The following is a 27847-nucleotide window of genomic DNA, read 5'->3' on the forward strand; positions in this document are numbered from 1 at the left end:
GTGCCACTCCGAGCTCTGGGCTTTCGTCTCCGGGTCATACTGGAATGTCCACAATTCGTCGCCTGTTACTACATTGTCTAAAAAGTGTGGATTATTTTCCAAATCATTCAACATCTCACGGCAAACGTCCACTCGTTGTTGCTTTTGTTCGGCGGTGAGCACTCGGGGAAACAATTTTGCGCAAACTTTCCTCATCGTCAAATCTTGCGTAAAAATTTGGTGAACCGTAAATTTATTCACGGAGACCTCATCGGCGATCATTTTGAGACTTAAACGATGGTCGGAGTCCAGGAGTTCTTTCACTTTGGCCACCGTTTCATCCACACGACTCGTTGAAGGGTGTCCAGATCGTTCCATGTCTTGAACGGATTCCCTCCTGTTTTTAAATTCATTAAACCACCGGAACACTTGAGCTCTTGATAGGGAGTCTTCTTTGTAGGCCTCCGTAATCGTATCAAAAGTTTCCGAAGCAGTTTCGCCCAAGCGAAAGCAAAATTTGATTGCATACCGCTGTTCTATCGAGCGATCCATCTTCAGCGTTTTCACAAGTGTCGCGGGCACACAAACAACGTAATACGCGAAGCTCGACCCTCACTGCACCAGAGCTCCGACGCGACTGCGAACCGGTTCTATTGTTAGCTCAGATCCCCCACCACGTGACGTACAGGTGGCGACCGCCCTGCGAGCGACTGGGGCGCCGCGCGGCGGCCGGTCTCATTACTTATCTACCACACCCTGTATACACCACAGGGCATCTGGCTCGGAGCTGTCCTCGAAATAACTGATTTGTACAGTTCGTTGTGTCACTGTGGTGATAACCGCTGCTAAAATTGATGCTGCAGATGCAGGACGATGCACCAGAGCCGCACAACAAATGCACAGGTCTCCCCTCGCACCTGGAGCCCAGGCTTTCTGTCACTGTACATTCTCGTGACCACCACTGTCAGTAATCGTGTACAGTGGCTACATTCCTGCCAAGCCTTCGTGCGATATCGCAGAAGGAACGTCCGGCTTCTCGTAGCCCTATTACGTGACCTTGCACAAACTGAGTGAGGCATTCATAATTGTGCCCTTGCCACCTTAAAGGCATTCTTGACTATAGTTCAATTCTTTTATCTTGGCAGTTCGCGCATGCCAACCCAGACTCGGAACATTGCTGCATTGCCAGTAGTAAGCGCCCAGCAAACTTACGTTTAGGGGGGAGCGCGCAGTTTATGAAGTAAAGCCGCCACGACCGCATTAAGCCTTTCGCTGTTACAGAGACGTGCTCCCCGCATTCCACGCTGTGCGCGATTTTGTCATCACTGCACTGCTCGCCTGTGCAGACACACGGTGTTCCGACTGCTTTGACACACTTATCATTCGATTTCAGAAAAACTATTTGGTTCAAAAATCTGATTTTTACACATCTTCCTGACTGATACCGTCCCCCCATAAATGACTTAATTTTGTTTCGATGTTCAACGCAGTTATTGTGCAGCATTAAATGTAGTAAACCATTGCATGAAATTTTTAAGAGTTTTCAGACGTAAAAGTCCATAGCGTATACTTTCCGTATGGTCGATTTTAGTTGCCACAAGAAATTTCAAAAAATTACATTCAAACGAATAAAATTCATGAAGTAAGACACTTCGATATTGTTTTTAAACAAAGAAAATATTATGCACCAACAAGGTTTGAACTCAGAACCTTCCACTTATCCGCCAAACACTTTCACCATTACGCTAACAGAGCTAGGCATCCAACAGACTTCCTGGAGGATTTTAAAATATGACACAAAATACTGAAAAACACTATTGGTATGACTATGAACTGCTCACGTTTCGTCGAAGTACAATAGGAAATAAACAATTACCGCTGTTCTTTATAGCAAAAAAGCGGTTAGTGAGAATGATACAAACATCTTTCCTTGCTATCGCCTGAATTAGGAGGCTTATTGCTTGTTTGGTTTAATTAATTAAAAGAATATGAAGCAATTGGTATAAAGAATGCTTTTTCTAAACTTTCTATAAAACAAATTCTGCTATCAAGACATTGCTTTTGTTCAATCGCTTTATTTATGACTGAACGTTTCTAAAACTGAAGACACTCGTCCGTGCTCTGCACTGCAGTCGAGCTCTGGCAACATCGTTCTCTGTTCATTGGCTGACTGTGTTTTGTGACATCAGATGCGCAGAACTTTCGAGAAGATCCGTGCACCGATCCAAATTTGCAATTGTTCGTATGACGGGAAGTGCTGGGCAGCCAGGTCGTGCGCCATTTAACTAAAAAGTTGTTAGTCAAAGGGAACAATGTTTGGAGAATTTCCAGTGGCGGGTTTTGCCACGTGTTCGAGCACTGTCATGCTGCAAAATCACCCGTTCACGTATATCGTTGTACTGTGGCCGTTTGTCTTTCAGTGCTCGGCTCAAACAGATCAATTACTCTCGATAACGATCTACTGTGTTGTTCCCGGCAGTTGCAGTAGCATCGAAAGCTTTCTCTCTTTCACAATCGTGCCGGTCATAGACGTCAAAATCACCGTTCTTGAAGCACGGAAACCATTTTCTGGGGAGTTCTCTCACTAACAGACGCCTCACCGTAGGTCTTACCCAGCTTTTCACGAGCCTCAGCCGCAGATTTCTTCATATCAAAGCAGAAAATTAAAACCTCCCACAGATGACGAGAATTAGGCTCGCAATTCAGCCGAGAATAGCTTTAAGATGCAATCAAAAATTGACTAATATTCTAATGGCATTATGTTCCCAAATGCCTACTCTTACTGTACGACACTTACAGCCTGCAACTTGCACCACTACTTTCCACTAATGCTGTCTACTGTAAAACGGCAGATGTGAAGTTGTAGACATAATAGAAAAATCCACTGTAAAAATAAATTGATGAAAATAATCAATTTATGAAAATGTAATGTAATTGGACAGATAAAAAAATCTACTCACTAAAAGCTGGTAGGAGGAAACTTATAAAGGTTAAGCAAAGGTGTGAGCTATTCTGAGGCAGTGGCTCCTTCTTCTGGTAGAATGGCTGCTGAGGAAGGGAGAGAGGAAAAAAACTGACAAGGTTTAGGAAATGGGTGGAGTTTGAGAAATTGCACAGAACCCCAGGTCGAGGGAGACTTACCGGATGGGATGAGAAGAAAGACTGATCATTTTTGTGAAGTAGGATTACATTCAGAAACAGAGACTTTCAATGTCAGACCTTCGGGGGTAACTCTGAGCGATGAGCAGGTTTCAAGAAACAGAATGTGAGACCTTAGTTTTGACAGTGCAAAAGGACGTTTATCCTTCCAAAAAAAAAAAATATTGTTCAAATGGCTCTGAGCACTATGGGACTTAACATCTGTGGCCATCAGTCCCCTAGAACTTAGAACTACTTAAACCTAACCAACCTAAGGACATCACACACATCCATGCCCGAGGCAGGATTCGAACCTGCGACCGTAGCAGTCGCGCAGTTCCGGACTGAGCGCCTAGAACCGCGAGACCACCGCGGCCGGCTTTATCCTTCTCAATCCGTCCAGTACATCTCCCCTGACCTGGGGTTCTGAGTGACTTACAACAACTTACTTTTCTTACTATTACTACTTGTTCTTTCTATGATAAATCAACTTGTTACAAATACACTACTGGCCATTAAAATTGCTACACCACAAAGATGACATGCTACAGATGCGAAATTAAACCAACAGGAAGAAGATGCTGTGATATGCAAATGATGAGCTTTTCAGAGCATTCACAAAAGGTTGGCGCCAGTGGCGGCACCTACAACGTGCTGACATGAGGAAAGTTTCCAACCGATTTCTCATACACAAACAGCAGCTGACCGGCGTTGCCTGGTGAAACGTTGTTGTGATGCCTCGTGTAAGGAGGAGAAATGTGTACCATCACGTTTCCGACTTTGATAAAGGTCGGATTGTAGCCTATCACGATTGCGGTTTATCGTATCGCGACATTGCTGCTCACGTAGGTCGAGATCCAATGACTGCTGGCAGAATATGGAATCAGTGGGTTCAGGAGGGTAATACGCAACACCATGCTGGATCCCAACGGCCTTGTATCACTAGCAGTCAAGATGACAGGCATCTTATCCGTATGGCTGTAACGGATCGTGCAGCCACGTCTCGATCCCCGAGTCCACAGATGGGGATGTTTGCAAGACAACAACCATCTGCACGAACAGTTCCACGATGTTTGCAGGAGCACAGGCTATCAGCTCGGAGACCGTGGCTGCGGTTACCCTTGACGCTGCATCACAGACTGAAGTGCCTGCGATGGTGTACTCGACGACGAACCTGGGTGCACGAATGGCAAAACGTCATTTTTTCAGATGAATCCAGGTTCTGTTTACAGCATCATGAAGGTCGGATCCCTGTTTGGCATCATCGCGGTGAACGCGCATTGGAAGCGTGTATTCGTCATCACCATACTGGCTTATCACCCGGCACGATGGTATTGGGTGCCATTGGTTACACGTCTTGGTCACCTCTTGTTCGCATCAACGGCACTTTGAACAGTGTATGTTACATTTGAGATGTGTTACTTCATTCGATCCCTGGGAAACCCTACATTTCGGCAGGATAGTGCATGACCGCATGTTGCAGGTCCTGTACGGGCCTTTCTGGATACAGAAAATGTTCAACTGCTGCCCTGGCCAGCACATTCTCCAGATCCCTCACCAATTGAAAACGTCTGGTCAATGGTGGCCGAGCAACTGGTTCATCACAATACGCCAGTCATTACTCTCGATGAACTGTGGTATCGCGTTGAAGCTGCATGGGCAGCTGTACCTGTGCACGCCATCCAAGCTATGTTTAACTCAATGCCCAGGCGTATCGAGGCCGTTATTACGGTCACACGTGGTTGTTGTGTGTACTGATTTCTCAGGATCTATGCACCCAAATCGCATGAAAATGTAATCGCATGTCAGTTCTAGTACAATATACAGGGTTATTACAAATGATTGAAGCGATTTCACAGCTCTACAATAACTTTATTATTGGAGATATTTTCACAATGCTTTGCACACACGTGTAAAAACTCAAAAAGTTTTTTTAGGCATTCACAAATGTTCGATATGTGCCCCTTTAGTGTTTCGGCAGACATCAAGCCGATAATCAAGTTCCTCCCACACTCGGCGCAGCATGTCCCCATCAATGAGTTCGAATGCATCGTTGATGCGAGCTCGCAGTTCTGGCACGTTTCTTGGTAGAGGAGGTTTAAACACTGAATCTTTCACATAACCCCACAGAAAGAAATCGCACGGGGTTAAGTCGGGAGAGCATGGAGGCCATGACATGGATTGCTGATCACGATCTCCACCACGACCGGATCCATCGGTTTTCCAATCTCCTGTTTAAGAAATGCCGAACATCATGATGGAAGTGCGGTGGAGCACCATTCTGTTGAAAGATGAAGTCGGCGCTGTCGGTCTCCAGTTGTGACATGAGCCGATTTTCCAGCATGTCCAGATACACGTGTCCTGTAACGTTTTTTTCGCAGAAGTAAAAGGGGCCGTAAACTTTAAACCGTGAGATTGCACAAAACACGTTAACTTTTGGTGAATTGCGAATTTGCTGCACGAATGCGTGAGGATTCTCTACCGCCCAGATTCGCACATTGTGTCTGTTCACTTCACCATTAAGAAAAAATGTTGCTTCATCACTGAAAACAAGTTTCGCACTGAACGCATCCTCTTCCACGAGCTGTTGCAACCGCGCCGAAAATTCAAAGCGTTTGACTTTGTCATCGGGTGTCAGTGCTTGTAGCAATTGTAAACGGTAAGGCTTCTGCTTTAGCCTTTTCCGTAAGATTTTCCAAACCGTCGGCTGTGGTACGTTTAGCTCCCTGCTTGCTTTATTTGTCGACTTCCGCGGGCTACGCGTGAAACTTGCCCGCACGCGTTCAACCGTTTCTTCGCTCACTGCAGGCCGACCCGTTGATTTCCCCTTACAGAGGCATCCAGAAGCTTTAAACTGCGCATACCATCGCCGAATGGAGTTAGCAGTTGGTGGATCTTTGTTGAACTTGGTCCTGAAGTGTCGTTGTACTGTTATGACTGACTGATGTGAGTGCATTTCAAGCACGACATACGCATTCTCGGCTCCTGTCGCCATTTTCTCTCACTGCGCTCTCGAGCGCTCGGGCGGCAGAAACCTGAAGTGCGGCTTCAGCCAAACAAAACTTTATGAGTTTTTCTACGTATCTGTAGTGTGTCGTGACCATATGTCAATGAATGGAGCTACAGTGAGTTTATGAAATCGCTTCAATCATTTGTAATAGCCCTGTATTTGTCCAATGACTACCCGTTTATCATCTGCATTTCTTCTTGGTGTAACTATTTTAACGGCCAGTAGTGTAGAAAATTATTATATTACATTCGAAACCCTGAGAACTAATGTGCCTCATACCCTAGAGGAAATTATTGTTCCTGGCACTCTTTTAACAGGTAAACCAAAGATTTTGAACACCACAATGTTTGGATTTCATATTGGGTACACAAAACAACCAGCATATTTTATTCTTACAGAAGCACTAGTGGTTAACAACGTAGTTTACATTTTGGATAACTTTACGAAGTTCAGTGTTTTGTCTGAGTTGGACTGCCAGAACCACATTCAGAATGAATCAGCATAATTTCGAGATGAATCACCTGACTTAAATATCACCAATAACACAGCTGGATGGATTAGCCAGTAACAGTAGATTGATGAAACAAATTCTCACTGCCCTTGATTGATTGATTTTAACAGGAGAGCTAAAATAGCTTAGGTGTAAATCGCCACTGCCCGCACCGAAACTAGATTTATTGTGCGGTATCGCTCCCTGTATATCTAGTAAAGCCAACCAGTGCCCATAAATAGTGCAAGGAGTCCCTCTACCAGTTTTTTGTTAGACACAATTCCTTCGGGTTTAGTTGTCCCGTAGTTTCTGTATCTTTTACTCTCCAATGCCATGCATTCAAAGATTAGGTGTGATGCAGTTTCTTCATCCTCATCACAGATCCTACATTTAGGGTCCTCTTCCATTATACCCATTGTGTGTGGGTGTTTTTCGAAGTTCCCATGGCCGGCATCAGTCCAGCCGTGAGTTTGATCTCTTTCCTGTTCAATCCCAGGATTACAGAGCTTCTTTTAAAACACGGCTTCGGCATCATTACCTTACCATGCTTTCGTTTACAGACCTCGGTCTAATATCCTATGTGCTGTTTCCTAAGCCAGTTCCTTAGTTCTAATTTGATCATAGCCTCGGTGATTGTCAAGACAGGTTCCGGTCCAATAAATGGAGTTGTTGCCCCCATCCTAGCCAATCTATCGGCTTGATCATTGCCACAGATCCCTGAGTGGCCGGGGACCCACACTAGGTACACCGCATGGCTTCCCCCTAGCTCCACCAGAGCCACAATCTTAGATCTTGCCGTTACTGCCACCCGTGTCACCAGACGAGGTGGCCACGGCACTCTGTCCTCCGATAACTCACCCTCTCGCCGTCGTTGGTCCAGACGCCCTGCTGCACGACGCCGAACTCCCCCGAGCCGAGCTCCTTGTTGACGATGATGGCCTCTGCGGGGATGATGTGCTTGTTGGGGACGCGCACCGCCGGCTTGTCCGGCCCCTCGTCCGGCAGCATCGCCACCATCGACGCCACCTGCTGCTCGTCGCCCCGACGGCTGCCCGGCAGGATCATCTGCGCACAGCAGTTCCCTCGTCGTGGGGCAGACTCTACAAAATCTTACCGTCTAAAAACACAAGTATACTGTGAAATGACGAACATACCGAGAGCGTGCTAGGAATATATGTATAGCCGAACCTGACAAAACTGAGTTGTGTAAGATATCGAGTCTTACGCTGTCAGTCACTATTTACAGAGGACGTGTCTCGAATTGGAGACCTCACAACTTGTACAACAGACTGTGAAAAAACACTATTTATTTATTCAGTATATGGAATTGTAAACCACATATATGAGGCATGTTTTTTAAGTAAGAACCGTTTTGAAATTTAAAAAATAAGATGTGCTAAGATATCTCAATAATTTAATTTTTACATGAAAGCGTGTACCTTAATCTACACACTGACGCCATTAGTCTCATTCTTCCTTGTTTACGTTGTGTGTTTAAGATGGCTCCGATAATGGTGAGCTCCACCGACTGTGAAGTAGGGGCTGTTCTAATATTTCTTAGTGCTAAAGGCCTAAATGCGGTCGATATTTATCGTGAGATCTGTGCAGTTTACGGAGAGAACATTATGAGTGATGGAATGGTAAGAAAGTGGGTGAGAGCATTTAAAGATGGACGCACAAATGTGCACGATGAACAACGGAGTGGGCGTCCTTCGGTCATGAATGAAAGTTTGGTGCAGCAAGTGGACAATAAGGTGAGAGAAAACAGACGGTTTACGATTTCCTCCTTGCGGGATGACTTTCCTAATGTTTCTCGTAGCGTTTTGTATGGCTTTGTGCCCACGTTGGGTACCGAAAATATTGACGGATGTGCAAAAAACCAAACGTTTAGGCGATGCACTGACTTTCCTTGAGCGGTACCACAACAACGGTGATGACTTCTTAAGCCACATTGTTACAGGCGATGAAACATGGGTGGCCTACGTCACACCAGAATCAAAGCAACAGCCTGTGGAAGTTGAGAAAGGGCATTGTTTGGCTGCAAGACAATGCCCGTCCACGTGTGACGAATCAGACCAAAGATCTCATCACATCTTTTCGGCGGGAAACTCAAGATCATCCTCCGTACAGCCCCGATCTTGCGCCCAGTGACTACCGTCTGTTCCTGCACTTGAAGAAACACCTGGGCGGTCAGCGTTTTCGAGACGATGACGAAGCCAAAACAGTCATGATGCAGTGGTTAACAAGTCGGGCGGCAGACTTCTATGAGGAGGGTATTCAAAAACTGGTACAACGTTATGACAAGTGCCTCAATATTGACGGAAATTATGTAGAAAAGTAGATTAAGGTACAGGCTTTCATGTAAAAATAAAATTACTGAGATATCTTAGCACGTCTTTTTTTAATTTCAAAACGGTACTTACTTAGAAAACACACCTCATAATAATATACATAGGGGGTCCAGAAAAATGTAGATTTTCTTTGATAGTCAGCATTTATGGAACAAAATGATATACTGTTACAGTTCTTTCACGGGGGAGAAACTTATTTTATGTATGCAAAGTGACCCCCATTAGCAACCAGACAATACCGATGACACTGGACTGTTGATCGAACTACAGCTGACAGCGTTGCCATTTTATAGCCGCACAGGATGCCTCGACGATTTCTCATAGCTCGTTCAGTTTAGCTGGCTTCTGTTGGTAAACTTCGTCTTTCAAAGTTCCCCATAGATAGAAGGCAAGAGGTGTAAGGTCTGGAGACCGTCGTGGTTAATCAACAGCTCCTCTTCAACCTATCCATTGTCCGGGTAGATTTTCATCCAAGCAGGCTCGGACATCTCTGCAGTAGTGAGGCGGAGAGCCATCTTGTTGCAGCTAAAATATTTCACTTCCAAACACCTCTCTGACAGCAGGTAAAATCGATGTTTGCAGCATATGAAGATACGCCTCACCAGGTACAGTACCTTCAAAGAAGAGATGGCCGATCAAACAGCGCAGTGGCAGACCACACCACAAATGAACAGATGGTAGATTAACACGTTTGTCCACATGAATGTGAGGATTCTCAGGAGCTCATACATGCAGTTGGGGCTGTTTGCAGTACCATTCAGTTTGAACTGTGCCTCATCAGACCAGATAACCAGAGCTGCAAACCGTTCACCCTAACAAAGCACGACTTCAAACCACTTGCAGTACTCCATTCTTAGATCCGTGTCATCCTCGTCCATAGCTTGCAGCAATCTTGGAATGTACACTTTCCATTTTGCAACCTTCATAATTTGGCTTAACCCACCTTTATACGCACCCTGCTTTGCAGATTTTTGGGGTGACTTAGTAAAATGTTGCAACACAGCAGCACTGGAAGCTGGACTCATTCATGTTTCTGGTCGGCCAGACCTTTCCTTACACACATCTTTAACAGTACCGTCGGCTTCAAATTTATCCTCAAAATGACAAATTGTTGCACGTGTTGGTGGCCGAGTTCCGTACACATTACATCATTGTCGTCGTACCTCAATCAAGTTTTCATATTTCCAGTATCATTTCAATACTGCCTTGCACTGCTCGACCAACAGTCTTACATCATTCATTGCTGCACTGTCAACTGCTGGAAAACACTTGCCAAGATCTGTTGAGTAAACAATGTACTACACTACTTCACAAAATTGCATCAATACCTCATTTTGTTCCAAAAATATTAACTACCACAGAACGTTTCTGTATGAACACAGATACAAATGACAGTTTACAAAGGCTTTGGATCACAGTGAAGAATACAGACTGCAGCCATAACAATATGTGGTTGAAGCACATTATCATGTGAAAGTAGAAGACAGATTATTGGAAAACAGGAAAAAGAAGAGAATCAAAGCATATGAGACATGGTGTTGCAGAAAGATGCTAATTTTTCAGTGGACTGACTACGTAAGAAATAAGGAGGTTGACTGCAAAAATGGAAAGGAATACGAGTGTTTAAGAAGGGTAGTAGGAGTAATCCATCGAACTACAGACCTATATCATTGACGTCGGTTTGCAGTAGGGTTTTGGAGCATATACTGTATTCAAACATTATGAATCACCTCGAAGGGAACGATCTATTGATACGTAATTAGCATGGTTTCAGAAAACATCGTTCTTGCACAACACAGCTAGCTCTTTATTCGCACGAAGTAATGGCCACTATCCACAGGGGATCTCAAGTTGATTTCGTATTTCTAGATTTCCGGAAAGCTTTTGACACCGTTCCTCACAAGTGACTTCTAATCAAGCTGCGGGCCTATGGGGTATCGTCTCAGTTGTGCGACTGGATTTGTGATTTCCTGTCAGGAAGGTCGCAGTTCGTAGTAATAGACGGCAAATCATCGAGCAAAATTGAAGTGATATCAGGTGTTCCCCAGGGAAGCGTCCTGGGACCTCTGCTGTTCCTGATCTATATAAATGACCTGGGTGACAATCTGAGCAGTTCTCTTAGGTTGTTCGCAGATGATGCTGTAATTTACCGTATAGTAAGGTCATCCGAAGACCAGTATCAGTTGCGAAGCGATTCAGAAAAGATTGCTGTACGGTGTGGCAGGTGGCAGTTGACGCTAAATAACGAAAAGTGTGAGGTGATCCACACGAGTTCCAAAATAAATCCGTTGGAATTCGATTACTCGATAAATAGTACAATTCTCGAGGCTGTCAATTCAACTAAGTACCTGGGTGTTAAAATTACGAACAACTTCAGTTGGAAAGACCACATAGATAATATTGTGGGGAAGGCGAGCCAAAGGTTGCGTTTCATTGGCAGGACACTTGGAAGATGCAACAAGTCCACTAAAGAGACAGCTTACACTACACTCGTTCGTCCTCTGTTAGAATATTGCTGCGCGGTGTGGGATCCTTAGCGGGTGGGATTGACGGAGGACATCAAAAGGGTGCAAAAAAGGGCAGCTCGTTTTGTATTATCACGTAATAGGGGAGAGAGTGTGGCAGATATGATACGCGAGTTGGGATGGAAGTCATTAAAGCAAAGACGTTTTTCGTCGCGGCGTGATCTATTTACGAAATTTCAGTCACCAACTTTCTCTTCCGAATGCGAAAATATTTTGTTGAGCCCAACCTACATAGGTAGGAATGATCATCAAAATAAAATAAGAAATCAGAGCTCGAACAGAAAGGTTTAGGTGTTTGTTTTTCCGCGCGCTGTTCGGGAGTGAAATGGTAGGGAGATAGTATGATTGTGGTTCGATGAACCCTCTGCCAAGCACTTAAATGTGAATTGCAGAGTAATCATTAAGATGTAGATGTGATTAAAAAGTAATGGGAACTTTTTTCTGAAAGAATCTTTACTCATCAGTATCAATTGTGTCTCTCTTGAAAGTAATCCCCCTCAGATATAATACACTAGTGCCAGCACTTTTTGAGTCTTGGAAGCACTTCTGGAACTTATTTTTCATTACGGTATTAATCTCCTTCAGCGAATCTGTGTTTCTCTTAACAGTGGTGGCAAAATGACGTCCTTTCACAGTTATCTACAGCCTCGGGAACAGAAACGAGTCACTGGGTACCATGTCTGGTGAATATTGCGCTGAGGCAACATAACGGTACTTTTTTTCTGCCAAAAAATCATGAACAAGCATTGAGTTGTCAGTGGGAGCATTATTGTGACGCAATGTTCACGAGAAGTTTTGCCACAATTCTGGTTGTTTTTTTTTGTTTTTTGTTTTTGGACCACTTCACACAGATGGTAACTTCCAAGTACTGTTCCTTATTGATCGTACAACCATAAATCAGGAGCTCTTTATGCATTATCTCAATATAATCAAAGAAAACAGTGAGAAGAACCTCCACATGTGATCAAACTTGTCGAATTTTTTTGGTCTTGATTCTTTAAGGAAGTTCCTATGCAACAATTGGGCCTCAGTTTTTACATCATACCTGTCTATCCATATTTTTTCACCTCTTCGAACCTTCTATAAAAGTTCTGTATCATTGTAGACTTCATTCAGTAATTCCTGAGTGATTTCTACACAGTGTTGGTTTTGATTGAAATTCAATAATTTCGGAACAGACCTCATTGCTACATGTCTCGTGCCCAAAAAATCTGAAAAAATTGCTCGACATGAGCCAAAAGATAAGCTGACACCATCAGCAAGTTCTTTAACGGTGATTTGGCAATTTTCCAAAACCCTTTTCTTCACTTCTTCCACATTGTCCTTAGTAATCAATGTGCTATGGCATCCAGGGCAGTTGCCGTCTTCAGCGTCTTTCGACCCTCTTAGAAGCGTCTATACCACTACATAAACTCTTGTTTACTCATAGTAGTTCTGCCAAAAGTCACAGTCAACATTTAGAAAACTAAATATTCAAAATAGCTGAAAATGTAAAAATACATCAGGAAAATGTGTACCAACAAGAAGCAAAAAAATGAAAATCGGATAGCCTGTGAAATTAAAGAAATTCCTCTTACTTTCTGTCTGATCACACTTCACATTCCTATGTATACTAATTCGGAAGTTAGTTGATTCGTGATTTTTGAGACTTTTAAACTGTGCAGGTAAGAATAGTCAACAGTGACCGAACTTCGGTATGGTGGTCTAATTATTACAAAAACATTCCACTGAATTTACAAAGCATTAGGAATTTATGCAGTAGAGTTGAATCTGATTGCACTAAACAACTCATTTGCTTTATGTTAATGATTGACTGTGACTGCTCTGCTCACTCTGCTAGAACGATTATATCTGATTATTTGTAATTGAAGTTGGAGGGGGGGGGGGGGGAGGGAGGGAGAGGGAAAGGAATGGAGGAGAACTAATGGTAAAAGCTGCATCAGGACTTTATGCAGAATCATCAGCGACGAGTGAAAATGGGTGCTGCACCGGCGCCCAAACCCGAACCCAAGACATCCTGCTTAGTATGCAGCTGCATTTATCACTGCACCACCCGGACACAGCATTTATGACAGATAATTATTTCCAATTTCGTCTGTTCCGTCATGGATAGTATTATACTGCATAGGGCCATCAGTCAAATCTTCTGTAAAATTCAAACATTTAGTAAGCCAACAGTTATATCCCTAGTGATCACTGCCTAATTACTTATTATTTAATTGTCTTTGAGAGTTATTCAGAAAACAAAGAACTTTTTTCCTACATAAATTTTTATTTGTTATAATTAAATCAAACTATTTCATGTACGATGTGATATTGAAGTTACTTTTCTACATAGTCACCATTAAAATTTAGCCACCTGTCATAACATTTTATCAGCTTTGCTATACCTTCTGGATATCCAGTTGCTGCCAAGTTGTTGAACATTTGATGTTAGGCTTCTTAAGATTATCATCACTTCCATAGCGTTGTCTACTCAAAAAATCTTTCAATTTGAGGAGTAAGTTATAATCACTTGGGGCCGAGTCTAGACTGTACGACACATGTTGAAACATTTCCCACCGGACCAGCTGAAGCGAGTCCTGCACTGCTCCTGCTGCACAGGGACTTGCATTAACGTGAAGGAGGAAAGCATTCAGCACCGGTCATTTTTTAAGAGCGCAGCAAACTGGTTGAAGAAGTCTCTGGAAGGAGGCCACAGCAATCCACTAATTGTGAAACGTTTATCTTCTCGGATGTGTCTTTCAATCCTTGCTCCGAGTCCATCAGCCACCAATGAGGGCTGGTCCAAGCAATCTCCATTGTGAACATTTTTCCATCTGCCATTAAACAGGATCACCACTTTCCAACTGATGCTTCGTTCATCGCATTACCGTAAACCTCGGTTATCTGCTTATAAATTTTGATGCAAAACACGTTTTGGACATTTAAAAGGCAGATAACACTGTGCAGATCAGACTCTGGCAATCATCAGTTTTGTCACACATTTTAAAGTTGCACAGCTAAGCAGTAATCGACTGCACTGGATCGTAGGTGACGCCACACTGAAGCGGACGAGTGCCGAGGTCAGTCGTCGAATGGCAGTTGTGATGGGTGCTTGAGGTCTGGTATCAAAACAAAACATTCTTTACTTTTTGTATGACCCTTGAGTATTTATCCGTGAGTTTACATATCATCCACTGCCTGTTTCCCTAGGTATTCTACGAGAGTTGACTGAAAAGTAATGCCTCCACTTTCGTAACTCTTCACAGTTGGCAGCACTGGTATGCGGCAGGTACTGGCTCGTTCTGTAGCCTCTTCTCTACAGCTCCAGTTCGCGGGAAGCCTCAGCATTGAAGGGTTGTGTCGTTACAGTGTAAAGTACGGAACCCTGCGCAGATGGTCGGTCAGCGCAATTTAAGCAACGTGCAGTCATTGAATTCTTGACAGCAGAAGGTGTCACCCCAAAGGAGATTCATCAGAGAATGAAAGCAGTTTATGGTGATTGTGCCGATGTAAGTACTGTGCGTCATTGGGCGAGTAAGTTTAAAGATGTTGAGGCGGGAACATCTGACCTGTGTCACAGACAAAGAGTTGGAGGTCCTACGACAGCAACCACCGAGTTTCACAAGCAAAATGTTGACATATTGATTGAGGATGATCGTCTTATCACTCGGAGAGAAATTACAAGCACAATTGGCATTTCACAAGAACGTGTGTCCGCCGCGATAGCTGAACGGTCAGGGTGACAGACTGCTGTCCCAAGGGGCCCGTGTTCGATTCCCGGCAGGGTCGGGGATTTTCTCCGCTCAGGGATGGGTGTCGTGTTGTCTTCATCATCATTTCATCCCCATTCGGCGTGCAGGTCGCCCAATCTGGCGTCGGATGTCGTAAGACCTGCACCAAGGCGGCCAGATCTGCCCCGTGAGGGGCCTCCCGGCCAATGACGCCAAATGCTCATTTCCATTTTCCACAAGAAAGTGTGGGTCACACGTTTTCCTGCAGTGTGACAATGCCAAACCACACACTTCACGTGCCACCACAGCAGAACTTCAGAGACTGAATCTGACCACCGTATGGCAATCTCTGTACAGTCCAGGTTTAGCACCGTCTGACTTCCATCTGTTCCCGATAACAGAAGACGATCTGCTTGTTGAGAAAACTGTGAGACTGTGGTTGCGGAAACAGAGTGTCGACTTCTTCCGTGACGGCTTCAGAAAACTTGTTCATCGTTGGCAGAAATGTATCAAACTGGCTGGTGATTATGTGGAAAAGTGAATATTGGTAATTAAGATCACGTTCTAAGGATTGTTTCTGCATTTGATTTATTAAAATATTCCCATCCAACCCAATTAAAGAAGGTGGAGGCTTTACTTTTCCTTCAACCCTCATAGATAACTTTTCATTGCTTACATAATGGCGTATCGAAACCGTGTACAACCGAACCCGAGTGCTGACGAGGCGTGCGACAGTCTAAGGTTATGCACTTGCCCTTTTGTGGATAGGCAGCAGAAGAAAGTTACCAAATCTTCCTCAGGTACTGCAACTTCACTCGGGCTTGTACACGATCTTTTATCATGACTCGGCTGCAAAAGGGGTTCGGTTGTGGACAGTTGCATTCACGCTCTATATTGAGTAAATAGCCAGCCTAAGTACAGCACTGAATGAATTCAAGTATATGTCTAGATCACGATCGTTCACAAATGATTTACACCGACAACAGTTCAGAATGAAAACTGTTTTTATTTTACTAAATCACATCCACAAAACAAACTGACGGCCACGTGATACTATGTCGGCGGCCAGTCGCACCGACCTTACCGCACCGACGGACCACGATCAAAAGACCTTGACCTTTGTCCCCTATCCTCTGTCCTGTGTCCAGTCACATGACAATACATTAGTCAAATACATTATTTCTAAACACGGCCATCATGCATTTACGATGTTACAATACTAAAATGCGTAAAACTAAATACCTTATATTATTTTGTAGACAATCATCAGATTATTTACATATTTAAGGGCACTCCACTTTTTGGCAGTTTCACTCCTCTTCTTTTGTTTAATCACATCTTTGCCTAAAAGGTGTGGCATACGAAATATTCATTTTGCTCTACATAGATCGAAAACTGAACAGTACCTCCACAATAAGAGACAATAACTTATTATGCAGAGGTTCTGAAACATCCTTAGAACTTAATCTTTATATAAAACAAGTTCTTTAATGTCCAAAATATTATCCCTGCTACTATGCTTTAATTTTGAGTTTTGAACTATTCTGAAGAGCTCTTATGTTTATGGAGTACTCCTATTTCAGTGATCAGATACCCAGCAAATCCAATGATTAGCAAGACAAGCACACCTTACATTATTAACACATGTACCAAGTTATTCACTGAGACAAAGGCAATTATGTAACTAAGTAACTCAATGTGAAACTGTTATATGCTGCCTCTTCTCTTTAACAAGAAGGTGACTCCATAAATATACTGACTTGTGCTCCCTATACCCCAACTGTTCTTCCACAGTAAACATTACCACATCCAGCAAATCAGTTACACTATTACAGTATCCCTTGTAACCTCACTGTACATTGCAACACTGCTTTAGTAGCGGAAGTGACCACCCTGCCACACTGTTATTACACATCGGTTACAGAGTGGTTATCACTGGACAGGAGGCCGTGGCAGGACACATCAAACGTGCCAGACTGAATTGGGGAGAGAAGAGTGAGCAAGAAAGGCAACCAGCAACAATGGAAATATCTGTAGTAATGGAACACAGACAGGCTCACCTTTTTGAGCTTGGAGAGGTAGTTCTGTGGAAAGTGCTTCTGGAAGTACTTGTTGAGGCGCCGGACTTCTGGCCGCGACATCCCGATGCTGTGCAGGTCGTCCTCGGTGACGTACTTGAGTTGTGGCACATTCTGCACCTGCAATTAAAAGCGGTAACTGTGTGAGCCCCAGTTTCCTGAGTGTACGAGTGGAGAAGGCACAGGGTACCACAGAACTGTTACGTACCACTAGAACTTGATAGTACATCCAATTTATCTGTGCAAAAGCTATCATCTCAATTTAGCTCGCCTTATGTACAATAATAATAATTCCAATCCCAAAGAAAGCAGGTGTTGACACATGTGAAAATTACCGAACTATCAGTTTAATAAGTCACAGCTGCAAAATACTAACACGAATTCTTTACAGACGAATGGAAAAACTAGTAGAAGCCAACCTCGGGGAAGATCAGTTTGGATTCCGTAGAAACATTGGAACACGTGAGGCAATACTGACCCTACTACTTATCTTAGGAAATAGATCAAAGAAAGGCAAACCTACGTTTCTAGCATTTGTAGACTTAGAGAAAGTTTTTGACAATGTTGACTGGAATACTCTCTTTCAAATTCTGAAGTTGGCAGGGATAAAATACAGGGAGCGAAAGGCTATTTACAGTTTGTACAGAAACCAGATGGCAGTTATAAGAGTCGAGGGGCATGAAAGGGAAGCAGTGGTTGGGTAGGGAGTGAGACAGGGTTGCAGCCTATCCCCGATGTTATTCAATCTGTATATTGAGCAAGCAGTAAAGGAAACAAAAGAAAAATTCGGAGTAGGTATTAAAACTCATGGAGAAGAAATAAAAACTCTGAGGTTCAGCGATGACATTGTAATTCTGTGAGAGACAGCAAAGGACTTGGAAGAGCAGTTGAACAGAATGGACAGTGTCTTGAAAGGAGGATATAAGATGAACATCAACAAAAGCAAAACGAGGATAATGGACTGCAGTCGAATTAAGTCAGGTGATGCTGAGGGAATTACATTAGGAAACGAGACACTTAAAGTAGTAAAGGAGTTTTGCTATTTGGGGAGCAAAATAACTGATGATGGTCGAAGTAGAGAGGATATAAAATGTAGACTGGCAATGACAAGGAAAGAGTTTCTGAAGAAAAGAAATTTGTTAACATCGAGTATAGATTTAAGTGTCAGGAAGTCGTTTCTGAAAGTATTTGTATGAGGTGTAGCCATGTATGGAAGTGAAACATGGACGACAAATAGTTTGGACAAGAAGAGAATAGAAGTTTTTGAAATGTGGTGCTACAGAAGAATGTTGAAGATTAGATGGGTAGATCACATAACTAATGAGGAGGTATTGAATAGAATTGGGGAGAAGAGAAATTTGTGGCACAAGTTGACTTGAACAAGGGATCGGTTGGTAGGGCATATTCTGAGGCATCAAGGGATCTCCAATTTAGTATTGGAGGACAGCGTGGAGGGTAAAAATCATAGAGGGAGACCAAGAGATGAATACACTAAACAGATTCAGAAAGATGTAGGCTGCAGTAGGTACTGGGATATGAAGAAGCTTGCACAGGATAGAGTAGCATGGAGAGCTGCATCAAACCAGTCTCAGGACTGAAGACCACAACAACAACAATCTACATTTGTTCTAGACACTATCCACAATCCACCACACAGTGCTTGGCAGAGGGTACCTTGTACCCCTTCCTGTTGCACTCACAAACGGAGAGAGGGAAAAATCGATTACCCGTGACAGTTGTTTGATAAGTCTGGTAAAAAGGCCAGGAAAAAAATGTTCGTTTCATACACATTTCACCTGACATTGTCTCCTTTGAGGGATACACACTGGTCCAGTGATCCTACAGCTTCTTGACCCCATCAGAAAAATAGGTTTTGTCAAAAGCTCTGCAAAACACTTGTTGACTGCATACATCACTTGCTCATTTGATAAAAATTTCTTCCCAGTAAGAAAAAGTTTCAAGTTAGGGAAGAGGAAGGGGTCACTTGGGGTTTAGTCTGGTGAATAGGGTGGATGAGAAACCAACTCAAAGCCTAGTTTACGGACTTTTGCCATTGTTATCACTGATGTGTGGGATGTTGTATTATCCCGGTGAAAGAGCACTTTTTTGTGCCAAACTTAGTCTTTCTTCAGCCAACCCAAGTTTCAAACAATGCAACAATAAAGCATAATAGGGTCTAGCCTTATGATTCTGACTTTTTCCAAGTAATCTACACGGATTATTCCTCGGTAATCCCACGAACAAGTGGCCATCACATTACCAGCTCACAAAATGATCTTTGTCTTTTTTTGGTGCACTTTCAGCAACCTTTGTCCACTGTTTTGACTGCATTTTTGAGTCTAGTGTGTAATGATGGATCCTGGTTTCACCACCAGTCACAAATCGATGCAAAAAGTCTTGCAAATTGTCATTAAACATCGTCAGGCTTTTTGTTGAAATGTTGTGCCAGATGCACCTTCAATCTACTGTGAGCAATCGTGGCACCTACCTCTCACACAACTTCTACACAGTCATTCTCCGTGTAGGGTATTATGGACTCAGTCAGGCCTATAGTCTCAGCAATCTCACGAATTTTTATTCAGTGGTCTTGCATTACCACATCGTGGATTTTGTCAATGGTTTCCTTTGTCGCACCTTAAATTGGACAACTGGAACAGGCTTCATCTTTGGTGCTTCTCCAAACACATTCAAATTCATTAATAAAAAAGTAAATGGTAAACAGTGTTCAAGGATGGTACTGAGCCTGGATGAACATCATCCAACTCTGTTTCGATCTGGGCTGCAGTCCAACCCTTCGAATGAAAGCATTTAATAACAGAGCGAAACTTTGGCTCTCTCCATTTTCAGACACAGTCAATGCAGTGACCAATCAGATGTCCTTCAATAATGAACTGTACACTATAAATTGTTGAAATTCTTTACATGATCCTTGGAATAATCAAGCTTACAAACCATGAAAGTGGAATAAAATTGTTCCATTTTTTCATGGAAATTTACCAGACTTTTCAAAACCACCACAATAGGAGCTATTGTTTCTCTTATCTTGTCTTCATAGACCTTGCACGAAAAATATGTTGCCGGCAGTAGACTCATTCTGCAGTCAGTTGGAAATGTCAGTTCTCAAAACATCCTCAATAGTCTCCAGAAGAGATTTTCACACTGCAGTGGAGTGTGTGCTGATGTGAAACTTCCTGGCAGATTAAAACTGTGTACCAGACCGAGACTCGATCTTGAGGCCTTTGCCTTTCATGGGCAAGGTCCCGAGTTCGAGTCTCGGTCTGGCACACAGTTTTAATCTGCCAGGTAGTTTCTTTCTCAATAGTGTTTCGCAAAAATACCACCACCTTTCCTCCACGGATTCCCATTTGAGTTCACAGAGCATTTCCTTAATACTCGTGAGTTGACTGAACTTACCGGTAACAATTCTAGCAGCACATCTCTGAACTATTTCGATGTATAGTGGGAATTGCAAACACTTGAGGAGCACTCAAGAATGGGTCGCACTAGTGTTTTGTGCACGGTCTCTTTTACAGATAAACTACACTTTCCTATAATTCTCACAAAAAAAGTGACAATTTGCCTGCTCTACAACTGACCTTACCTGCTCATTCTATCTCACTTTGCTTTGGACTGTTACACCTAGATACTTGAATTTAATCAACACGAGTGTGTCAGGAATCACACCAACTGAATATGAACAACAGGAATCGTATTTCCAACTCATCTACACTGAATTACATTTCTCCACATTTACGGCAATTTGCCACTCATCACACCAAAGAAATCTCATCAAAGGCATCCTCCACCCTCCTACAGTCACTCAACAATGACACATTCCTGTCCACCACAGCATCATGAACAAACAGCTGCAGATTGCTGCTCATCCTGTCTGCCAGATCATTTATGTACAAAGAGTACAAGAGCAGTCCTATCACACATTCCTGAGGCACTCCTGACGATACCCTTCTGTCTGACGAACACTTGTCATCCGAGACCACTTACTGGGTTCTTTTACTTGAAGAGTCTTATACCTGAGAACGTATTCCTTATACGGGTGCCTTTGTTAAAAGTCTGCAGTGGGGCTTTGCTGAAATCTAGGAATATGGAATCTGCCCAGGGTTCACAGGATAAAGTGCAAGAAATGGCTGTTTAATTTTGCACAAGGAACACTTTCTACATACCTGTTGCACCGTGAGCAAAAGCTTTTCTGTCTACAGAAAATTTATTGTGTTCTAACTTAAATACTAACTATCATGGATAAAATTACATTCACGGATCACATGATCCTCGACAGTCCGCAGATATTCTCCTTAAAGCCACGGTGCACACTCCAGCAACCACTCACGCAGGTCGCCTGTGGAACACAGCTGACTCTGCACTGCCCAGAAGCCATCAGCACTTTGTCTGCAACCCACTGCTATGGTGCAGCTGTGCGCAGTCATTATGTCACGCTCCAGATAACAATGAACTCTTGGTGTTGCTATGTTCGTATCAACTAAGGATGATAATTTTCTGTTATTTTCTTATGTGGAACTTTACGTTTCGGTGGTGCAACTGTAATAAATATTAAACTTCCTGGCAGATTAAAACTGTGTACCCGACCGAGACTCAAACTCGGGACCTTTGCCTTTCACGGGCAAGTGCTCTACCATCTGAGCTACCGAAGCACGACTCACGCCCGGTACTCACAGCTTTACTTCTGCCAGTACCTCGTCTCCTACCTTCCAAACTTTACAGAAGCTCTCCTGCGAACCTTGCAGAACTAGCACTCCTGAAAGAAAGGATATTGCGGAGACATGGCTTAGCCACAGTCTGGGGGATGTTTCCAGAATGAGATTTTCACTCTGCAGCGGAGTGTGCACTGATATGAAACTTCCTGGCAGATCAAAACTGTGAGTACCGGGCGTGAGTCGTACTTCGGTAGCTCAGATGGTAGAGCACTTGCCCGCGAAAGGCAAAGGTCCCGAGTTCGAGTATCTATCGGGCACACAGTTTTAATCTGCCAGGAAGTTTCATATCAGCGCACACTCCACTGCAGAGTGAAAATCTCATGCTGTAATAAATATTAATTGTCAAATTAACTGTCGATTTATCGACAAATGCTTGCAAACCAGACTACCGTCTCGCATACGGAGATAAAAAAATGCATCCTAAATAATGGGCCAGTGCGGAAGAGTACTTTTTGTTAGTCCAATTGGAGATGCCATCTGGGCCTAGTGGCTTATTTGTTTTCAATTCTTTCAGCTGCTTCTCAATGTCACAGATGCCTATTTCTCTGATGATCATATTTATAATAATAGTAATACTAACAATTAGCAAGATAACAGACAGCTCATCCAAGACATGCTGCAGAAAATGGAGGAGCTGCTATGTGACTGGACATCAGCCCAGATTCATCTCTTTCACAAGAATGAGTGAAAGGAGACGTGTGCAACTATCGTAGCATGCTGTTGTTCTCAATAAAACAAAACATTCTTTCGCAAGCACTTCAAATAAGGGCAAAGATGCAACTGGGTATAAACTTGGTATATACAATGGCATGTGGACTAAAAGGACGATTATGAGTTGAACAAATCATTGACCTTAAAAGCCCTGCCAGGCCTGAGAGAGGGAGGTGGGGTTCATTTCCTTGCACTGCCGATCTCTGGGTGGTCTAAGTTGTAAATCGTTTATGCTCGTGATCAACTAACACGATATAGTGCCTGAACAACACTCACACTCAAATTAAGGATAATGCTGATACATGGTGAAACAACGCTCTGGTGGACGGTTTGCGAGTTTAAATCACATCGGGGTATGACCATGCGGTGCATTTGACCTGCGGTCTTCGCACGGTGGCGCTGGCAACAGTCCACATACGCAGAGGTGTGTGGGTGCATGTCAGAGTACGGTGCAGCCAGTAAGTGTGCAGACGTTTTCAGACCTGCTAATGGTGACTGTGTGTTCAAAATGGCTCAGAGAACACATATTGATGACGTTATGAGGGACAGAGTACTTTGGCAACTGGACACTGGTAAAACACAGCAGGTCATAGCACGCACCCTCCGTGTGCCACAAAGTTTGTGTGATCTCAAGATTCTGACAACGATTCCAGCACGCAGGAAACATGTCCAGGCACTACAGTGTACAACACCACAAAAAGACCGATATCTCACCATCAGTGCCCGCAGACGGTTACAGAGTACTGCAGGTAGCCTCGCTCGGGACCTTACCGCAGCCACTGGAACAGTTGTCTCCAGACACACAGTCTACAGACCACTGAACAGACACGGTTTATTCGCCCGGAGACCTGCAAGGTGCATTCCACTGACCCCTGGTCACAGGAGTGCCCGTAAAGCCTGGTGTCAAGAACACAGTACATAGTCATTGCAACAGTGGTCCCAGGTTATGTCCATGGACGAGTCCAGGTATAGTCCGAACAATGATTCTCGCTGGGTTTTCATCTGGCGTGAACCAGAAACCAGATACCAACCCCTTAATGTCCTTGAAAGGGACCTGTATGGAGGTCGTGGTTTGATGGCGTGGGGTGGGATTATGATTGGTGCACGTACACCCCTGCATGTCTTTGACAGAGGAACTGTAACAGGTCAGGTGTATCGGGACGTCATTTTGCACCAGTATGTCCGCCTTTTCTGGGGTGCAGTGGGTCCACCTTCCTCCTGAGGGATGACAACGCACGGCCCCACCGAGGTGCCATCGTGGAGGAGTACCTCGAAACAGAAGATATCAGGCGAATGGAGTGGCCTGCCTGTTCTCCAGACCTAAACCCCATCGAGCACGTCTGGGATGCTCTCGGTCGACGTATCGCTGCACGTCTTCAAACCCCTACGACACTTCAGGAGCTCCGACAGGCACTGAGGCTATACCCCAGCAGCTGCTCGACCAGCTGATCCAGAGTATGACAACCCGTTGTGCGGCCTGTGTACGTGTGCATGGTGATCATATCCCATACTGATGTCGGGGTACATGTGCAGAAAACAGTGGCGTTGTGTGGCACATGTGTTTCGGGACAGTTTTCTCAACTTATCATCACTAGAGGCTTGAACTATAAATTGAAGTCATATGTATCCTTCCATTATTTGCATGCCACTCAAGACTTTCCAGATTTAATTACAATACAACCTTCACCTTTATTTACGTGAATACACTAGCCTACATTTTTCAATCCACACTTCATACTGTATTCTAGTTTACTTTATTCTCCTTTAAACAGTTCTTGTTTTATTTTCATCAGGACAGAAAAATCATGGACCTACTTAAATACTACAGTTTCTGTATGGCATAATGTGCCCTCAATGATTACTTTTATAAAATACTTGATAACAGACCAAGAGTGAAATGGTACAAGCATACAAACAATAAAGGAATAGTGACAGCCACATGGGGCAGTGAATCACTTAAACAGTTGAAAAAAGATAACAGCAATTAATCTGTTAAACTGACTAAGCAATTCTCCACAAGTTTGTTTTAATGAACATTGGACTGGAAGGACCTTACAAATACACAAAAAAGAATATCAAGACTTATTTGAAAATTCTGCTTACATGACAACTGGTTTCCTTGTTCTGATTCATTCATAGCATGCTTCATGCATCCCTTAATGAGGGAGAGGCTTCAGGGACGTGGAACGAGTTAAGTTCTAGATGCATATGCAGAAGCAGTAAAGACATTAACAGAGAAGCAGCTACCCCCAAAATACAACTGCTCTCTCTCTCTCTCTCTCTCTCTCTCTCTCTCTCTCTCTCTCTCTCACACACACACACACACACACACACACACACACACACACACACACACACACACAGCAACTTGCTGTCTAGCAGTTACCGTCACTGCTTCCCAATTGCGGGATCCTGGATCAGAGATTTTCTTCATTCAGGGGCTGAGTGTTAGCATTGTCCTAACCATTTCATCTCATCTTCATCAGAATAACATGTAACCAGCATAATGGTCTGGTACTGATGTCGGGAACAAGACGATATGGTGTTGTGTACGGCTAAACAGATAGAAACGGTCGAGAGGCAGCACAGCTATACTAAAACAAGTATCTTCACAGACATCAACCACATCACGTAACATTTCAAGCCCTTTTTGTGGGTTTGTGTGATCGTGGGTCCTTTCAGACAGACAAATGTGCAGTGAGGTGACGGGCTGTGCACACACCAGACCTGGCGCGCCAGTTCTACAGGATACTGAGAAGAGCCCTAGTACAAGCTCCAGGGGAGCAGCCCGCCAATGCAGAGTAAGGCAGAGTACGATTATGTGTATCCTGCAAAAAAACTTCTACTATCCTTATCACTTGTAACCCCGTGGAGGCCACTTTGAACAACTGTTGTGACGTAGATGCAATGCAGCTCTGTACTGTGTTCTGGGATGGCTTGTTGTCATTGCACACAAACTATCCACTTTCGGAAAAAATGTTCATAGGACCTCTTTTCCTCTCTTTCCAGTCAGGAATGCACCCCTGCATGTTGTGTAAGATACATGTATTCGCATTCCTTCTTTTTTAGGGAGTTTGCATAACGTTATTGCATAAATCCTCTTTTCGTCACCGGTTCAAAGTGATACAACTATGTTCCATCTCCCACTATATTCCATCCTTGCAATGAATTCATTTACAGAATTCTCATATCGTTCCAAAAGTTTACTAAAAAGTATGTTCCATTCTTTTTGTGGCCATCTTTCAACATTTTCAGACTCTTCCTGGTGAAAACCTTTCCCAACTTCAACTGTCTCAATACAGGGTGTATACGTGGACAAGGAAAACAAATTCACGGATTTCTCCCGCATTTCCCGGTTAAAAATACACTTTCTCCCGGATGAAAATATACTTTTTTCCGTCTTAAGTGACAGTATACTTTTCGTCGGAACTGTAAAACTTATCAATTTATACAGATTGCAACGTGCTTTTGTAAGCCAGTCGTAGCTCACGTCACGTGATCTCGCCAGCCGATACAGCGGATATTCAAACCATAGGACACGTCATGTCGTCAGCCAATAGTATTATCACTGTTAAGTAGCGCGTACACACAAATAGGAAAAGTTAGTGGTTTAAATTAATATAAATAGTGTTGCTACTAGAAAAGCAAAGCTTTCACATACAATATTGATATCAACGATTAATAAGCTGCAAGAGACGCTTAACTTTCACGTATATCGTCGATCTTCTTTGTGCGTGTTACACTTTAAGATACATCACACAAATGTGTCAGTAAAATTTTTAATAACGACATAAATGTATGATCTTCTGGGCTCGAAATTTTTCTAAATGGTCATCCTCAAAGAGTTGGTTGTTAAATGAGAGTCAAACGCTCTGTGATTAAAGAAATTCATCGCACATAGTTCATCTTGGGTAAAAGGAAGTTTACTTTGAAAGTAACGCTTTTCTCAAACATTCGCAATATTTTCCTGCGACCTGTTAGAAAGAGGTTCGTTTCAGCAGTTCCCAGAGAGCGCCAATTACAGGAGTCACACCGCTTGCGCAGCTACGATGACGCAAGAAGCCCGTATGTTCGTACGTGTAAAACATTGAAAGATCTTACGTTACGTCATAAAAGAAAAAAGACATAAGAGAATATTCCAAGAGCATCGGAATTTCGTGAACCATAATAACGTGCATAATTCGGTTTAAAGTGCACATTCGTACGTCTAGATTCGGTTGTAAATTTTCTTGGCATACCAGTACTGTATTATTTCATTTTTGGTTCTTTATTATGGCATAATGCCATACTTGCAAGAAGATTAGATTAGATTAATACTAGTTCCATGGATCATGAATACGATATTTCATAATGATGTGGAACGAGTCAAATTTTCCAATACATGACATAATTAAGTTAATTTAACAACATACTTAAGTTAATATAACAACTTTTTTTTGCTTAATTTATATCTAAAAATTCCTCTATGGAGTAGAAGGAGTTTTCATTCAGAAATTCTTTTAATTTATTCTTAAATACTTGTTGGTTATCTGTCAGACTTTTGATACTATTTGGTAAGTGACCAAAGACTTTAGTGGCAGTATAATTCACCCCTTTCTGTGCCAAAGTTAGATTTAATCTTGAATAGTGAAGATCATCCTTTCTCCTAGTTTTGTAGTTATGCACACTTCTATTACTTTTGAATTGGGTTTGGTTGTTATTAACAAATTTCATAAGAGAGTATATATACTGAGAAGCTACTGTGAATATCCTTAGATCATTAAATAAATGTCTGCAGGATGATCTTGGGTGGACTCCAGCTATTATTCTGATTACACGCTTTTGTGCAATAAATACTTTATTCCTCAGTGATGAATTACCCCAAAATATGATGCCATATGAAAGCAATGAGTGAAAATAGGCGTAGTAAGCTAATTTACTAAGATGTTTATCACCAAAATTTGCAATGACCCTTATTGCATAAGTAGCTGAACTCAAACGTTTCAGCAGATCATCAATGTGTTTCTTCCAATTTAATCTCTCATCAATGGACACATCTAAAATTTTTGAATATTCTACCTTAGCTATATGCATATGCTTCTGATTAAGGTCAATATTTATTAATGGCGTCATACCATTC

At 43.0% G+C, this 27847-nt stretch overlaps 1 protein-coding gene across 1 annotated transcript in view; it reads right to left on the reverse strand.

The window, feature by feature from the left end:
• LOC126426657 (activated Cdc42 kinase-like) overlaps positions 1-27847 on the reverse strand; it is a 386532-nt gene that overhangs the window by 288824 nt on the left and 69861 nt on the right. Inside the window, exons 2-3 of the mRNA XM_050088543.1 lie at positions 17270-17407; positions 7476-7682 (exon numbers count right to left, since the gene is read on the reverse strand). Coding sequence (XP_049944500.1) covers positions 7476-7682; positions 17270-17407 — 345 coding nt within the window. The remainder of the gene's footprint in view (positions 1-7475; positions 7683-17269; positions 17408-27847) is intronic.

Source organism: Schistocerca serialis, chromosome 11, assembly GCF_023864345.2.
Source record: "Schistocerca serialis cubense isolate TAMUIC-IGC-003099 chromosome 11, iqSchSeri2.2, whole genome shotgun sequence".
Taxonomy (NCBI): Eukaryota; Metazoa; Arthropoda; class Insecta; order Orthoptera; family Acrididae; genus Schistocerca; species Schistocerca serialis.